General features: G+C 45.9%; 1 protein-coding gene across 12 annotated transcripts in view; it reads right to left on the minus strand.

The window, feature by feature from the left end:
- LOC145392535 (uncharacterized) overlaps positions 1–19,595 on the minus strand; it is a 285,273-nt gene that overhangs the window by 107,404 nt on the left and 158,274 nt on the right. For all 12 annotated transcript variants that reach the window (XM_080266936.1, XM_080266947.1, XM_080266946.1 and 9 more), the window contains one exon: positions 2,233–2,337. In XM_080266936.1, the coding sequence (XP_080123062.1) occupies positions 2,233–2,337 (105 nt within the window). The remainder of the gene's footprint in view (positions 1–2,232; positions 2,338–19,595) is intronic.

Consider the following 19,595-nt stretch of genomic DNA (forward strand, 5'->3'; position numbering starts at 1 on the left):
GGTGGCATGGAGTGAGATGGGCGACTCCACTACCCAGGTAAATACAGGTATATAACTGTATAGTAAATGTTCCTCAACTCCCTCCCTATCCCCAGAAAGGAGGATGTTGGGGTAGAGGAAGGGGGGAATTTCAGCCTGCAGTCCACAGGGTTGACAGTTCACAAGAGCCCCTAACACCTTTTCCTTACCGATTTATTCCTGATGTTGCTTCCTTACTATATTCTTATGTGTTATTTATGCCATCTACGTCGATGTTGAAAAGACATAAGAAGCAAACCAGGGAATATTAATGAGAATAAAATAAATCGCTTAGGAAGAGGTGTTAGGGCTTGTTCTTCAGGATCCGGTGTTGCAGGAATTAATACCAGAAATTGATGGTGTGATGGATAAAATAAGAGAATGGTGAAGGGAATGATAGTGTGTATGGTGATTATGGTGAGTAGGTGGAGGGTGGGTGAGTGTGGGTGAAGGTGGGTGAGGCTGGGTGTAGGTGGTGGGGTATGTGGGAGTTGGTGGGTTGATTTGGGTGGGTTAGTGGGAGTAACTGGGGACTGGTGTGGGTGTAGGGGGGTATAGGTGATGGGGTGGGTGTACAGTGGGAAGGGGTGTGGGTGTATGTAAGTGTAGGTGGGTGGGGGGAAGGCTGGGGGTGTTAAGAGTGGGTGGAAAAGCTAACGTCACCAAGATTTTATCGAGAGAGAGAGAGAGAGAGAGAGAGAGAGACAGAGAGTACATGAAGCGTATGACAATGAGAGGAACACCTATACAAAAGTCCCGTGTTTCTCTCTCTCTCTTCCCTTTCCTCCCTCCCTCCCTTTTCCTCCCTCTCTTCCTCCCCTTCCCTCCCTCTCTCATGACGTCATCCCCTTAAAATCTCTTCATCTCTAGCCATTACCTCCCCTCTCTCTCTCTCTCTCTCTCTCTCTCTCTCTCTCTTTCTATTGCATTCCATATCCCATCCCCCCTCATTACGTTCTTACCCTCATCTCTCTCTCTCTCTCTCTCTCTCTCAACCTTCCATTTTCCCTCCTCTCTCCTTTCCTTCTCCCTCTAAATTAACCTTAACTTCTCCTTATCTCCCCATCCTCCTCCTCTTTCTCCCCTCCCCTTCCTTCCCCTTTCCCTATCTTGTCTTTCTTTACCTTTCTCTCTCTTCCTTCTATCTTCCTCTACCCTCCTCTCTTTCCTCCCCTCCCTCCTCCTCTTTCTTCCCCTCCCTCCTCCTCTTTCTTCCCCTCTTCTTCCCTACCTCCTCCTCTTTCTTCCCCTCTTCTCCCCTCCCTCTTCCTCTTTCTTCCCCTCTTCTCCCCTACCTCCTCCTCTTTCTTCCCCTCTTCTCCCCTCCCTCTTCCTCTTTCTGTTTCTCTTCTCCCCTCCCTCCTCCTCTTGCTTCCCCTCTCCTCCCCTCTCTTTTTAACATTTCTCCTTCACCCTTATCCTTCACCTTACAACCCCCTCTTCCTCTTCCTCCCTCTCCCCTCTTCCTCCTCCCCCTTTACGTCATTTCAAATTCTTTCTACAATCCCCCTCCCCACATATTTATTCACCTCTCTCTCTCTCTCTCTCTCTCTCTCTCTAACATTCAAACATCCTACACAAAAAAACACACAATGTTATGATGAGATGAAACATTAAAGGAAGACATGAAACACCTAGGAAGCACACAGAGAGCACATACCTCCGCCACTGCCACTGGAAATGATTAGGAACCGGATCCATGGAGATATTGTGTGAAATACTCGAACATAGGATCCGGATCCGTCCCAATATTGAATCAATTCTTTCTTGGCCCATGATAGTCTCTTCCACCGAATTTCATTGAACTTAAATTCATAGAAAACTTTTGGAGATACGGTCAGGACAAACAGAGAAACAAACATAGGCGAATGCATAACCTTCTCCAACTTAGCTGGCGGAGGTAATAATAAAAATGAAACACAAGGGAAACGAAGGAAATAGATTAAATGTATCAACACTATATCGTGTACTTACAGCCGATATTGTGTACTCACAGTCTACATCGGGTACTTACAGCCTGTATTGTCTACTTACAGCCTATATCCAGTACTTAGACCGTATATCGAGTACTTACAGCCTATATCCAGTACTTAGAGCGTATATCGAGTACTTACAGCCTATATCCAGTACTTAGAGCGTATATCGAGTACTTACACCCTATATCCAGAACTTAGAGCGTATATCGAGTACTTACAGCCTAAATGGTCTACTTACAGCTGCGACTGAGGCTTGGTATCTGGCTTCTTGCGTCTCTTGGTCACTACCGGGGTGGGCGAGCTCATCTTTACCCATGTTGGGCCCTCGAGACACGTGCCCAGCCTGGAAAAAAAAAAAAAAAAGAAGGAAATATTAGTAAAACACTTAGACAAACTTTACTAAACTTTATTACTTGCAATATCATCTAATACTTCATCATCATCATCATCATTATCAAACACCTTATTACTATCACTTTCACCTAACACTTCATAGCATCATCATCAGCATCAAACACTTTCCTACTGTCAATATCATCTAACACTTCATCATCATCATCATCATTTACACCTTACTATTCTCATAACACTTCATCATCATCATCATCAATATCATCAAACACTTTACTACTATCAATATCACCTAACACTTTATCATCATCATTATTATTATTATCAAACACTTTACTACTATCAATATCACCTAACACTTTATCATCATCATCATCATCAATATCATCAAACACTTTACTACTATCAATATCACCTAACACTTTATCATCATCATCATTATTATTATCAAACACTTTACTACTATCAATATCATCTCAATTCATCATCATCATCATATAAATTATTACACCTTATTAATAAAGTCAATTCTAAAACATCTCATCCACATTAATAAAACACGCCTTGAAATGCGTAAAAACACCACACACACACACACACACACACACACACACACACACACACACACACATTTACCTTGGACAAACACATACATCACAAGCAAAGCACACACGCACACATACATACATACATACATACATACATACATACATTTTACCTTGAACAATAACAAATAAATCAAAAGCAATACACACACACACACACACACACACACACACACACACACACACACACACACGCACAGCACGAACAAAAACAAATACAAACAGTACTCAATCATCTGAGAGAGAGAGAGAGAGAGAGAGAGAGAGAGAGAGAGAGAGAGAGAGAGAGAGAGACAGACAGACAGACAGAGATTGGAGGTGATATCACGTGCGAATGAGGGGTGGGGGAAGAAAGATGGAGAGGGGAGGGGAGATGTGGGGGAAGGGAAGGGAGGGAAAGGGGTGGGATGCTGTGTGACATCACGTGCTGCAAAGGGGAGGGGAGGGGAGAGGAAGGGAGAGGGGAAGTACAGAAAGGAGGGGAAGGGTGAGGAAGGGAAGGGAAGGGAGGGGAGGGAGGGTGACACCTCATGCTTGGAGGGAGAGAGAAAAGGCAAGGACTAAAAAGTGGAACACGTAGGGGGAAGGAGGAAGGGGAGGAAAAAGAGGAAGGGGGAAGGAGGAAGATGGGGAAGGGAAGGGGGACTTGAGCTTGGTTTAAGAGGGGAAGGGGATGTGGGGGTGCGAGAGGAAGGAGGAGGGGGGGGGAGCTGAGGAAAGGAAGAAAATTGGGACAAGAAATGAGAGAGAGAGAGAGAGAGACGGAAGGGGAGGGTAGTAGAGGGGAGATGAGAAGGGGGGGAGGAAGGTAGAGATGAGTGAATTAGTAAAAAAAAAAAAAAAAAAAAAGAGGGGAGGGGGAATGGAAGAAGGTGGGGGAAGAGATATGGGGAGGAGGAGAAGAGAAAGGAGGGGGGAAGAGAAAGGAGGGGGGAAAGGGGAGAGGGGGAAAGAAGCAGAAGGGGAAATGAGAAGTAGCTATATAGGTGAATGGGAGTGGAGGAGGGGGAGGGGGAAGAGGGGGGAGGGAGAGGGGGAGGGGAAAGGAAGAGGGGAGGGGAAAGGAAGAGGGGAGGGGGAAGGAAACAGGCAAAGACGAAAGGAGTAGAGAAGTATATAAGTGAATGGGAAGGGGACGCCAAAGGGGAAGAAGAGGGGGGAGAGGGAAGGGGGAAGAGGGGAGGGGAAGGGGGAGGGGGAATGAGGGGCCCCTGGGCAGTCGTACCCAAATACAGTACCCAACCCGCTCTCCAGGTGACGGGGGGAGGGGAAGGGGGAGGAAGAGAGGAGAAAGTGTGGGGGTGTTGAGAGCAATGGGGTAGGGAGGGGAAGGAGAGGGAGGAGGGAGAGGGGAGGGGAAAGAGAGGGAGAGGGGGGAGAGGGAGAAGGGAGGGGAAAGAGAGGGAGAGGGGGGAGAGGGAGAAGGGAGGGGGAATAAGAGGGGAAAGGGGAGGGAGAGAAGAGAATGGAAAAGGGAAAGGAGAAAAAAAGGGGAGGGAATGAGGGAGGAATGTTAGTAGTGGTGGTTAATAGGAATGTTGGTAGTTGTGGTTGGAAGTAATGTTGGTAGTTTTGGTTGTTGGGAATTGTGGTTGATGCTGGTAATAAAATCGAATGTTGGTTGTTGTGGTTGGCAGAAATGTTGGTAGCTGAGAGAGAGAGAGAGAGAGAGAGAGAGAGAGAGAGAGAGAGAGAGAGAGAGAGAGAGAGAGAGAGAGAGAGAGGAATTAATTACAGGTAGTGAGTGTTAAATGGAGATGTTAATGGTAGTGGTGATGGTGGTGATAATGGTGCAATTATGGTGGTGGTGGTGATAATTGTGGTGTAAAAGTGATAGTGATGGTAGTGATAATGATACAAGAAAATGAGAGAAAGAGAGAGAGAGAGAGAGAGAGAGAGAGCACGGCTACCACCTGTTACGCGCCAAACAGCTGCCACCATCACAACTATCACAACTGCCACCACCACCACAACTGCCACCACCACCACAACTGCCACCACCACCACCACAACTACCACAACTGCCACCACAACTACCACAACTGCCACCACCACCACAACTACCACAACTGCCACCACCACCACAACTACCACAACTGCCACCACCACCACTATGACCACATCACTTTTACTTACGGTACATCAGTCACCACAACTACCACCATTCACACCACAACAACCACAATCTCAGCCTAACAAATCTGTCTACCACAATTACGATCCTACTACCAACATCACAACTTTACCTCTCCTGCTACAACTACAAGTACTACAACAACAACTACTACTACTATTACTATCAGCAGCTCCCAAAACTACCATTATTACCACAATTACGACCACTACTACCACAACTATTACCCTAACCAACACTACAACTACCAATTACCACAACTACCATTACTACCACATCTGTAACAATTCCTATCACCTCTACCACAATTACAACTACAAGAAAAACTACATGCTAATCATTACCACAATTACCACATACACATTACGCTAATACAAGCTACACGTAAACATTCATCACACACACACACACACACACACACACACACACACACACACACAAATTGGCCTACCTCAACACAGACTACATACATTACAGGTCATGTGCGTACCGTAAAAGAACGTCAAGTAGCTAGTCTCTAAGGTACACACACACACACACACACACACACACACACACACACACACACTACCTTCTATCAACAACTCATAATCACACACAGTCATACCCCAAACATGACTCCACAAACAAAACAATTACACACACACACACACACACACACAGACACACACACACACACACTTACAAGGAAAAAAACACAAAATCACCACACACCTAAAATTACATAATCAACAGGGGCACACACAGCGCCCATACCTCCATGACAGCACCTTCTCCCCTTACGACCTTCACCTTTCACCTTTCGCGCCAAATATTTAATAATTTGTTCCTGCAATGATCCTCAGTTATCATCCCAAATTTGGTGTGGTTTCAACAAGCAGAATTTCCACAATGTTGGTAAGAGACAGACAGACAAACAGGCAGGAAGAGAAACAGCAAAGACAGACAGAAAGATATACAGATAAAGACAGAGAAAACAAACAGACAAAAATACAAACAGGATAGAATGATGGACAGAAAGACAGACAGATGGACAGAAAGAAAAATGGCAGACATCAAAACAATGAAAAGAAGATAATTCGTGGCAGATAAAACGAAAAATTAAAACAATTACCCAATCATAGAAGCAGCTCCCAACCCCCCATCCCTCCTCCAACCCCCTCCACCCCTCCTGCAACCCCCCACCCCTCCTCCAACCCCCCATCCCTCCTGCAAGCCACCATCCCTCCCGCACCCCCACCCCTCCTCCAATCCCCTCCACCCATCCTCCAATCCCCTCCACCCATCCTCCAGCCCCCACCTCTCCTGCAACCACACCACCCCTCCTGCAACCCCTTCCACCCCTCCTACAACTCCCCACCCTTCCTGCAACCCTCCACCCCTCCTGCGACCCCCCACCCCTCCTACAACCCCCTCCTGCAAGCACTATCTCCTGCACTCCCACCCCTCCTACAACCCCCTACCCCTCCTGCAACCCCCTCCACCCCTCCTGCAGTAGTCGGAGTTGTGGCGCCAGAGGGGAGGCGAGGCAGTAACGTGAGGACAGTAAACAAATCAGGTCTGGGTAGCATGCTCTCTCCTGCTGCTAGGAAAAACACCCCACCACAACAACCACAACCCCACTACAATCCCTACCACACAACCTCGTTACAACCCCTACCACAACCACACTACATGCCACCCCACCACAACCACACTACACACTACCCCACCACAACCACACTACACACTACCCCATCACAACCACACTACACACCACCCCACACCATCACAACCACACTACACGCCACCCCACCACAACCACGCTACACGCCACCCCACCACAACACCACACCATCACAACCACACTACACGCCACCCCACCACAACCACACTACACGCCACCCCACCACAACCACACTAGCCCACCAAACCCCGTCTCGCCACAACCACAATATCACCAGTAACAGGCCAGTATAAATCCTTGGTAAGCTTGGAAAACACATAGCAACCACACCATCTCTCTCTCTCTCTCTCACACACACACACACACACACACACACACACACACACAGAGTTAAGCAAAACCATAATACACAGCCATTATGCGTACTTACACACACACACACACACACACACACACCTCTAATCAACACAAACACACCAAAACACCGAAAAAACAAACACAAACAAAACAGCATCACGCGGAACCCGTCATAAACGACTCAATGCCTTCTGGGGGTGAGTATAAGCGTAAGTAGGAAGGCGTAAGTACAACCTGTTAGTAGTTTTGTTAGTAGGTATTCTCGTAACAATAAGGGACCAGCTCAGACTGGTGTGTAAGTACTGGTTAGTAGATTTACGTAGGTAGGTTTCTGTAGGTGGTTCTTCATCAATCTTACTTTGGTTCTCTCTCTCTCCTAACTTCATTTCTAAAGCCCTAATAAGCATCTCTCCTCTCTCTAACCTAATTTCTAGTCCTAATAAGCCTCTCTCTCTCTCTCTTTCTCCCTCGGCGGTCTGAGAAGGAGGGAGGAGGAAACTGGACATGAGAGAATAATAACACACTTCAAACTCCGCCATCACACACACACACACACACATACACACACACACACACACCATCTGTCCCTCTACATACGCACACACAAGCCATCCCTAGCCCCGAACACGCACTCAAACGCACTCAAATCCACTCACATTCACCCATAAGTGAAAACGCAGCACGTCAAAGTATTCCAATGACAAAAATAGAACATCAGCGAGAGAATTGCACAACGCACCGTCTGGCAACACTCAGGATCCCGGATGAAGGCAGACATTAAAACCGACTCACAAAACGTTGAACTTCTTTAAAAAACCCAAAACTGCGTCTCCATTAATCAATGAGCAATGACTTACATGCCGCAAGGGTCCTGGGGAATGGTTTGAAGGGAGCGGAAACAAAAGAACGGCGATTAATAACAAAAGCCCCGACACTCAAAATTCTCCTTCAGACACCCCGCGTCGAGAGCCGTACAATAATAGTGCGCGGGTTGCCATTGGTCGCCATCTTGACATACCGCGCATGTTTACATTTGAGTTAGTAAAAGCCCGTGAGTTCGTTAAGTGGGTGAAAAGGGGTTTTGTGAGGCATACCAGACGGTAAATAGAGCCACAATAGGCGAAGATGAAAAATACCAGCACTTTTACAGGCCCCGGCAGCAATATAAACACCACGATAAATGACTGAATCCGCGTAAGAAAACAAAAACGCATCGCCTCTCCTAGAATCGAGATCCCCATGATTCTACGACGTTTTAAGCAATCAGGCACAAATAATAGGCTTCAATACTAAAGAAATCTTGCAATATACGATAATGTACCTTAATTTTACTTATTTTTAAAGTTTAGTGAAGTTTCCGAATTTTTTTTGGCACGTACTACCCTTCCCTTCCCTCCCTCCCTCCTCGCTCGTGATCTTCCCCTCCCCTTCTCCCTCCCTCCCTTTGCCAGGGCTCACTTTCACTGCGTCATCACACCGCACGCACACCCACGCACAATCTCGCACACGCACGCACTCAAAACGCACATCCATCCGACGCCGGCATTCCCGTACACACACACACACACACACACACACACATCCCTTCGCTAATGCACACACAAGCACACTCATACAACACAGGCTAAAAATACACACACACACACACACACTTACTTTACGACCATAGTAGTTCTTAATCACAAACGTCTTGAATATTTAAGATTTGCAAGATGCCTTCCTTGCTGCTCCAGAATTTACAAGCTACTCAATGTACTCTTGCAACAACAGTACTTCACTTCTGTACATTTGTAATTTCTTGTACTTCTTTCCAAGCCTCAAGTTCTGCAATATTCTTCAATCCTGCAATATGGTTCCGTTATTGCAGGTTATTAACTGTACCTTGGCAATCACTCCTGTTTGTACTACTGCAATTACTGCCCTGATCTCTGCAATAACCTTAAATTTCGTTATTGCGACTTTCTCAATAACATTAATTTCGTGATTGCAACCACCTGAATGTACTGATATGTTTCTGTACTGCTACAATCACCTGTACACCTGTAATTTCTTCTCGCCCTCTCGCAATAACCTCAAGTCTTCCAAGAGATTGGCTGCAGTCACGTGGCAGAAGGTTGCAATCACGTGCTGGCTTCAATCACGTGGTTGACGGATGCAATTACGTGCTGGCTTCAATCACGTGGTACAAGGTTGCAATCACGTGCTTAACACATGATCTTACGTTTTATTATGACCACCACGTCCCAGCTTTACCCACGTGTTGGTATTGCAATCACGTGTTTCAATGTTGCAATCAGAGGGTTTCAATTACTCTCCTGAATCGTTTCAATGCTACGATTAAATACTGCAATCACGCGTATAGTACTGCAATGACGAAGCTTTAACTATATCAACCACGTGTTTCAATGCTGCAATCACGAATATCGGTGTTGCAAAAGGAAATTAACAGACTTCAACGACTCCACGTGTTGCAATGTCAATCTACTCTTCACATGTTGCAAAATCAATCTACTCCGTGTTGCAATGTCAATCTACTGTTCACGTGTTGCAATACCCATCTACTCTTCACGTGTTGCAAATTCTATCTACTCTTCACGTGTTGCAATGTCAATCTATTCACGTGTTGCAATGTCAATCTACTCTTCACGTGTTGCAATGTCCATCTACTCTTCACGTGTTGCAAAGTCAATCTACTCCACGTGCTGCAATGTCCAACTACTCTTCACGTGTTGCAAAGTCAATCTACTCCACGTGCTGCAATGTCAATCTACTCTTCACGTGTTGCAAAGTCCATCTACTCTTCACGTGTTGCAAAGTTAATCTACTCTTCACGTGTTGCAAAGTCAATCTACTCCACGTGTTGCAAAGTCAATCTACTCTTCACGTGTTGCAATGCCCATCTACTCTTCACGTGTTGCAATGCCCATCTACTCTTCACGTGTTGCAATGCCCATCTACTCTTCACGTGTTGCAATGCCCATCTACTCTTCACGTGTTGCAATGCCCATCTACTCCACGTGTTGCAATGCCCATCTACTCTTCACGTGTTGCAGTTTCACGTGCAATGTAATCAATCTACTCTTCACGTGTTTTATTATTTCAGTCCAATTCTTTACTAACAATTCATCTATTCTATCTATTTTTTATCTACCATATTCTAGTATGCGGCACAGGATTCTACCCGCCGGTCAGAAACACCCCTCCGGTCAAAGCGTTAAATATTGCACTCACTTCTTCACCTATTTGCAATCTGGGTCTTTACTCCTACCGCAGGGCTGGATGTTGCGTCACGTGTTGCAAATGTTGAACTGTGCAATGACTCCTACACTCACACGGTTCTAAGTACTGGTATTGCAATCACGTGGTTTTAAAGTACTAGGTTTCACTATTGCAATCACGTGGATTTAGGTTTCACTATTGCAATCACATGGTTTTAAAGTATTAGGTTTCACTATTGCAATCACGTGGTTTTAAAGTATTAGATTTCACTTGCAATCACGTGGCTTTAAAGTATGTTTCACTATTGCAATCACGTATTGTTATTGCAGGTGTTGGAGTATCACTGCAATCACGTGGTATAGGAAAGAGAACGCTTCACTTCTGCAATGACGAGGGTATTGTTATTGCACCATTTCCGTACTGTTATTGCACTGCTTTTACCTAGACACACACAATACACAAAATTATATACCGTACTTCTTTCACAGTGCAATGACGTGGCCAGGTGTTATTGCCGTGATTTTGCGGAGTTAATGTTGCGGTGTTGATATTGTGGGGTTAATGATGCAGTGTTGATATTGCAGGGTTAATGTTGCAGTGTTGATATTGTGGGGTTAATGTTGCAACGTTGATATTGCAGAGGTGTATTGTGGGTGTCGCAGCGGGCCAGTCTCTACACACACTGGGATACACCTGCCTTGGACCGGGGCATACCGCTTACACCCCATCCCCTCCTCCCTCACCCCCACCCACCCCTCCCCTCACCCATCTAATCTACTGAACCCCCCCCCTCCTACCCCCTGACCAATTCCTCCCCTTCCCTCCTTCAATCCTCTTTCTTTCATGTTATTACCCCACCCGTTCCTCTCTTCTCTATTCTTCTCTTCTCCCCTCACCCCCATCTCTTCCCCCTATCCAACCAAAACCCGTCTTCTCCCCCTCTTCATCATTCCTCCCCTCCCTTCTCCCATCCCATCCCTCTTCAAACACCCCACTCATCTCCCCCATCCAATCTAACCCACCCTTTCTCTCCTCTCTACCTCTTTCTTCCTGTCCCCTATTCTCTCTCTCTCTCTCTCTCTCTCTCCCCCTTCCCCTCCTCCTCCTGAACTTGACCTACTAACTGACTTCTGACGCTGGGAGGGGAAAGGGGAGGAGGGGAGAGGTGGAGGGGAAGGGAGAGAAAGAGAAATGGATTGTGAAAGAGAAAGGGAGGGGAGGGGAGGGGGTGTGGAGGGGAAGGGAAGGGGGGAGAAAGAGAAATGAACTGTGAAAGGGAAAGGGAGGGGAAGTGAAAAGGGGAAAGGGAAGTGAAAGAAAGGGAGGGGAATGGGAGAATGAAGGGAAGGAGGGGAAAGAGAAATAGACTGTGAAGATAATGATAATGATGATGATGATGATGAAGACGGAGAAGGAAAGGTAAGTATGGAGAGAACAGGGTAAAATAAATGTCCCTACTCAATAACAACCCTTCACACCACACCACAACACCCTCCCTCACAGACAACTCTACATTTTACTCCTTACTCTTCTTCGTATCACACAAAATAAAAGAAAAATGAAATAAACTGAGAAATAAGGGAAAAAGAGCGAAAAGAGGAAGATAGAAAGGAGAGGAGAGAGAGAAAAGGAGAGGAGAGAGGTGTGAGAAAGAGGCAAGAAGAAGGAAAATTAACGAAGAAAATTAAGGAAAGCAGGGGGGGGGGAGCTGGAAGAGGGATATGAGAAAGGGAAAGAAAGGGAAGGAAAAGAAATGGAAAATGATAATGGGAAAGGAGAGGAAGGGAGGAGAAGGGAGGAGAAGGGAAGGGATGACAAGGGAAGGGAAGGGAAGGGAAGGGAGGGAAGAATAAGAATGCAAAAAGGGAAGAAGAGGCAAGTAACGGTAAAAGGATGACCACGATGATAAATAAACAAAGTGACGATGGTGGAGTGAAGGAGAAAAAATAAAACAAACAAACAAACACACACACACACACACACACACACACACACACACACACACACACACACACACACAAACTTGCCCAGAAAGGGGGGGGGGAGTGTGGGGGTGTTAGAAAGGAAAGGGGTGAGCAATGTGAGGGAAATGGAGGGGGAGGAGGGATAGAAGTGGGGTGTGAGTGAGACAGAAAGGAAGAGGAGAAAGGGGAGGGAAAGAAGGGGAAAGGGGGAGGGGGAGGTGAAAGTGAGGGGAGGAAAGGGGGAGAAAGGATCAAGAGAGGGAGAGGCTCAGAAAGAAGGGGAAATGGAAAGAGAGACTGATAAAGATGGTGAGGGAAAGGGGAGTGAAAGGAGGGAAGAAGAGGGAGGATGGAGGGGTATGAGAGGGGAGAATGAAGGGGTGGAAGGGGGAGAAAGTAAAAGGGAAAGGGAGGAGAAGACGAGAGATAGTGAAAGTGTGTGTGTGTGTGTGTGTGTGTGTGTGAGTAAGGCAGTGGGTAAGTAGGTCATGTAAGTGTGTCACGGGATACTGACGTAGCTGCCTGCCCTCAATACCGCCTGGTTTGTCCCTCGCTGCCTCACACGCACCCCCACCCCTGCCTCGCTCTGCCTCACCATACCACACCCTGCCTCACCATACCTTACCCTACACCTCCCAATCGTATTACCTAACCCACCCTACCCTACCCTGCCTCATCACACTATACCCCTCCTCCCCCACCCTACCCTACCCTGCCTCACCATCACACTATACCTCTCCTCCCCCACCATACCCTACCCTCCCCTGCCTCACCCTGCCACCATACTCAGATTTAGGCAATATACACTAAATATCAGCTGACCTTTACCCAATATAAAGCAGGTAAATGATAAGGTAAAGGACAGGTGAGCATGGCCACAGGTAAAGCTAATTAATGTACCAGTTATCATTATTATTATTATTATTATTACTACTACTACTACTACTACTACTCACAGTTCAACAAAAACTATTATTATTATTATTATTATCACCAGCATAATTATCAGCACGTTACATCATTACACTCCTAATTACACTCATTACAACAGTACTACCATCACCATTACTTAATAAACTTCTACATCATTACAATTACATCAGCTAAAACATCACGTCATCATCATTATGCAATACCAGCCCAGGTAAACTTCCAAAGGTAAACCCACACACGTATAAGCCAGGTAATCTACAGGTGAGACAGGTAAATCCCAAATTATCCCCCCCCCGGAAACTGGATACCTTCTGTGACGTCATAGTGTTCCCTCTCTCTCTCTCTCTCTCTCTCTCTCTCTCTCTCTCTCCAAACTTAGCTTGGAGACTCCTATCTTATCTCCATCACCTCCCCTCTCTCCCTCCATCTTCTCCTGCCGATAAAATGCTCTCTCTCTCTCTCTCTCTCCTACCCGATACCTTCTTTCCTCCGTTTCTTCATCCTTTTCCCTGGCCTCCTCCCTCCTCTCTTTCTTTCTCTTTCCTTCCTTCCGTGCTGTCGTAAACCCTTCCTTCCCTCCTTTCTTCACACCTTCCTTCCTTTCAACCTTTCTACCTACTTCCTTCCTTCCTTCCTTTCCACTCACCTTTCCTTCCTTCCCTTTCACCCTCCCTCACTTACCCTTCCTTCCTTCCTTCTTCTTCTCCCCTCTTTCCCTCCCCCCACACTTCCTTCTTTTCTTCCTTTCCTCTCCCCTTCCCTCCATTCTTCCTTCCTTCCTCCAGCCAATATCTCAGCTTCCCTCCCTCCTCCCTCCCTTCTCTCCATCAGATAAGACCTTTCCTCCCTCCCTGTCAGATAAGCGAGTCTCTCTCTCTCTCTCTGACGAAAAGAAGGAAAAAAGGAAGGAAAGAAGGAATCGTTAACCTAGCCTAACCAATTCCATTACTGAGCTCTCTCTCTCTCTCTCTCTCTCTCATTTTAGTTTCTCTGATAATGACCTCTATAATCGATCGTTAATTAAGACGTAATTATACTGTGTCTGGATTCACTGGTTATTATTACCTTTTACATGTCAATTATTTCATCTATTGTCTATCTATCTATCTATCTATCTATCTATCTGACAATCTAACTAGCCTTTCTGTCATCCATTCATCCATCTCATTCTTTCACCTACTGTCTATCTATCTATATCTATCTGACCTATAATGTCACCCATTCACCCATCTATTTTTTCATCTATCGTCTATCTATCGGCCTTATTTCCATCCATCTACTCATTATTGATCCATACTACGCAATCTATAGCTCCATCCATCTATCTATCTATCTATCTAAACATCATTCTTTTTCTTCTTACTAATGTCTTCATTTTCTTTTTCTTCCTCTTTATTTTCTTTCTTTCTCCTCTTCCTTATAATCCCATCATCCTTTCCATCTTTCCTCTCTCTCTCTCTCTCTCTCTCTACTGTTCCCCTCTTCCTCCCCCTCCCTCCTCCCTATTCTCTCCTTCCCCCCTCCCTCCTCCCCATTCTCCCCCTCCCCTACCCACGCAGGTGTAAGAGATGCAAATATTACCTGTCTTTTCCCTACCTCCCCTTTCCCCTATCCTCCCCTCCCTTCCCCTCCCCTATCCTCCCCTTGGTTACTTCACTACCTCCCCCTCCCCTCCCCACCACTACCTTCCCCTCCATCCCTCAAACCCCCTAAAACCAGTTCTCTCCCTTTCCTCCCTTCCCCCCACATCCCCACCACCCTTTCCCTTTCCTGTTCTCCCTTTTTTTTCCCCTCCCTTCCCCTCCCCACCCATTCCCCCTCTTCCTTTTCCCCTCCCCGACCATCCCCCCCTTCTTCCTCCCCTCTCCCCCTTCACTAACCAACCAATCCGCTTATTTTCATCTGATATGCCAATCCCACAAATAAGAAAGAAAATAAGTCTCCTTGGTTACTAGTCAAATCAACCCTCCAATCTGACTACACCTGGCCATCACCTGAGCTGCAAGGGGTTAGGGATCTTTGCCAGCTAAATACAAACAAATTAACGAGGCTATAGTGGAAGCAGATGGAGGGTCGATTTTCACTAGTAACCAAGGAGACTCATGACTACCTCATCAGTAAATTTCAACTTTTTTCAATCACCTACGACTCAATATTCGATTTGTACTTAACGTGGTTCAGATCAGTAATACAGTATAGTCAGAAGGCCTAGATTTTCACTAGTAACCAAGGAGACTCACACCCACCTCATAACTAAAACTGATCGATTTTCATGCACTCAATTCCGCCTCATGTAAAAAAAAATCGCCACTACTCCCACCAAATCCATGTGTGTGTGTGTGTGTGTGTGTGTGTGTGTGTGTGTGTGTGTGTGTGTGTGTGTGTGTGTGTGTGTGTGTGTACAAACAACATACACCCTACACACGATAACATTTAGTCTACACACCACGTACACTCCAGGCGACAAAGAACAAGTACACACAATATGTACGCATAACAAAGACATCATGTAGTACAAAGAACCACGATACGTACACACGTTTAAATAACACGCACACACAACAAAGGAAACGCACACAACGAAATATTTCCCGTAGCCAGAATTAACAAAGGCGAAACGTGTGTGTGTGTGTGTTAGCCAGAATTAACAAAGGCGAAACGTGTGTGTGTGTGTGTGTGTGTGTGTGTGTGTGTGTGTGTATGTATGTGTGTGTGTGTGTGAATACAGAAATACACAAAAAAATCAACTGAATCATCATCATATTTATAATTAATATAACTTCATTATCACAAATAGAAGGGGGATGATGATGATGATGATGATGATGATGATGAGGAGGAGGAGGAGGAGGAGGAGGAGGAGGTGAAGGAGGTGAAGGAGGAGGAGGTGAAGGAGGAGAAGGAGGAGGAGGTGAAGGAGGAGAAGCAGCCCCATGATGATGATGATGAGGAGGAGGAGGAAGAGGAGAAGGAGGAGGAGGAGGAGGAAGAGGAGAGGAGCATGATGTTAATGATGATGATGATGATGATGATGGTTGGATAATAACAGTATGTGTCCTTCCTGGCATGTCCTTCCGGCCCTTGTCCTGCCCTGCCCTGCCCTTCCTCTGGTCAGCCCTTCTACCACAATTATAGCCATCCTCAACCACGACTACCACAATTATAGCCATCCTTCACCACAACTACCACAATTAGTCACTACATATCCTTCCACCACCATACACCACAATAACGCTGAGTCATTCTACCACAATCACCACAATTACTTGCCTACCACAATCATAATCCCTCACTACCATTACGACCACCGCAGTTACTCATCTACTACCACAGTTTACCACATTTCTACTCCAATCACCACAATCTACCACAATTCTACTCCAATCACCACATTTACCACAATTCTACTCCAATCACCACAATCATTTACCACAATTCTACCATAATCCTTCATCTACCACAACCACCACAATTATTCTACCATTCAACCACAATCACCATCTACTCGTCTACCGCTACTGTCATTGCAATCACCAGAACAAAACGGTTTTATCAGTGGCTAAATTCTCACATAACCACTACTTAACCACAATCACCACAATTACTCACCAACACCCCCACAATCACCACCAGCAAACCACAACTATCAAGGTTACTCATTCACCTACTCCCACCACCACCACTACTACCACAATCGGTCACACTACCACCACCATCACAACTACTACCACCATCACCACTACCACAGTCACACTACAACTACAACCACCACAACCACAATCACTCACATTACTACCACCATCACCACTACCAGTCATACTACAACTACAACCACCACAACCACAATCACTCACATTACTACCACCACCACCACCACAACCACAAGCTGTCACACTACTACCACCACTACCACAACCACAATCAATCACATTACTGCCAACACCACAACCAGTCACACTACTACCACCACCACCACAACCACCATCCCAATCCCAACCACAAACCCACACCAACCAACCAAATCTACCCAAATCCACCCTAAACCTACCCAAACTCAAATCTAACTTAATCATATGTTAACAAACCTAACTTAACCAATCCAGCCTAAAGCAATACTACTACTACTCTACTGCTACTACTACTACTACTATAATAATAACAATAATAATAATAATAATAATAAAGGTAATAATCGGTTAATAAATTAAGCAGTGTGTGTGTGTGTGTGTGTGTGTGTGTGTGTGTGTGTGTGTGTGTGTGTGTGTGTGTGTGTAATTCACCGGGTCGGTCAGGATCCCTTGATGGTCGTGATCGTCAGCATTATACCCTCCCGGAAGGGAGCTGAGAGCTCATATAGTCCGATCTAAGGGCAAGGCTGTGACCTTCACACACCCACACACCCGTCCCCTTGCTCAAGGGGGACAGTAACCACCCACTTCGTCAGTGAAACTTTTCGCAACCTGAGCGAGGCGCGAACTCCCGTCTACCAGATGGCAAGCGAGAACGTTACCACTGCGCCAGCGAGCGTGTGTGTGTGTGTGTGTGTGTGTGTGTGTGTGTGTGTGTGTGTGTGTGTGTGTGTGTGTGTGTGTGTGTGTGTGTCAGAGGATCACGTGCAATACAGCTGATCGAAGTAAACATTAGATGGGTCAAGAGGGGGAAAATTACACACACACACACACACACACACACACACACACACACACACACACACACACACACTCTTGACAACTAGAATATTGAGTACTACAACATATTTTGGGAGTGTAATGGGACAGTAATTAATAAATATAATTATGAGTATGACAGGTAATTTATAAATGTGTGTGTGTGTGTGTGTGTGTGTGTGTGTGTGTGAGAGAGAGAGAGAGAGAGAGAGAGAGAGAGAGAGAACGTTGAACAAGGAGGTGAAGTCAGAAGATATAATGGAAGTAAGGAGAATAAGACAAGGAAGAAGGAAGAAAAGCTGAATATATTGAGGAATGAAGGAGGGAAGGAGAATGACAGAGGAAATATGAGGCATTTAAGGAAGGAGGGAAGGAAGGAGAGAAGGAAGCAGGATGAAGGGGTAAAAATAGGGAAGAATGATGGAGAGGAGAATGACAGAAGGAGTAAGAGATAAAACAGAGAAGAAATGATGGAGGGAAAGAGAATCAAGGAACAAGAGAAAAAGGAAGAAATGAAGGCAAGAAGAAATGAAGGAGAATGAAAGAAGGAATTGGAGAAGAAAAGAAAGAGGTGAAGGAAGAAAGAAAGGAAGAAGGGAAGAAAGGAAAGAGCATGAATGAAGGAGGGAGGGAAGAAGAATGAAGGAAGGAAGAAGGGAGGGAGGGAAGGAAGGAGAATGAAGGAAGAAGGAAATAAGGTGAGATAGGATGCAGGTGTCAGACACGTGCTCTGTTCCATATCCCAATTTACCCCCTCTCTCACACACCTGCGCTCTCTCTCTCTCTCTCTCTCTCTCTCTCTCTCCCTATCTATCTATCATACACTTCCTTTCTGTCCTTGATTTCCTCTCTCTCTCTCTCTCTCTCTCTCTCTCTCTCTCTAACAACCCCCACCAGCTCAAATTAATGGGCAATCTCTTAACCCCAATCACCTCGTCAGACAGATCACACCAAAACAAGAACTTAATCTGACATCAAACCGAGATAAAGATGGAATTACACTGGATTACCACTGACCCCTAACTGGCCACCAATTAGCCCCATAACTACCCAAGGCGGTGTGAAATTGGGCTTGGAATTGGACTTTAATTGGGCTCGGAATTGGGTTTGAAATTGGGCTCGGAATTGGGCTTGAAATTGGGCTCGGAATTGGGCTTGGAACTGGGTTTGGAACTGGGCTTGGAATTGGGCTTGGAACTGGGCTTGGAATTGGGGTCAGGCTGCAGTTAAATTGGGCTCTTTGGGGATTTTTACCGAAAGCCCAATTATGAAATATTTTTTTACATAAAGCCCCAGTTTTCTTTTTTGCGGGGAGTCAGACTTAAATACCCTTCAGACCGAGGATTTTAATTCTTAGGAGTGATGGCCTCGGGGGGAAGAGGTTTAAGGTTGGTTTGTGTGTGTGTGTGTGTGTGTGTGTGTGTGTGTGTGTGTGTGTGTGTGTGTGTGAGAGAGAGAGAGAGAGAGAGAGAGAGAGAGAGAGAGAGAGAGAGCTACGGACGTCGTGAGAATGCTACAAGGGAGATCGCGGGAGGGAGGAAGGGAGAGGAGGGGAGGAAGGGAGAGGAGGGGAGGAAGGGAGAGGAGGAGAGGAAAGGAGAGGTGAGAGGAGGCACAGAAACAGAAACAGGAGGGGAGGAAGAGGAGGGGGAGGAGGAGAGAAGAAAATAAGAAGGAATGGAAAAAAAAAAGAAAGGGAAAGAAA

This window comes from Coenobita brevimanus, chromosome 22 (assembly GCF_032717465.1).
Source record: "Coenobita brevimanus isolate Jiangsu-jjx chromosome 22, ASM3271746v2, whole genome shotgun sequence".
NCBI classification, from domain to species: domain Eukaryota; kingdom Metazoa; phylum Arthropoda; class Malacostraca; order Decapoda; family Coenobitidae; genus Coenobita; species Coenobita brevimanus.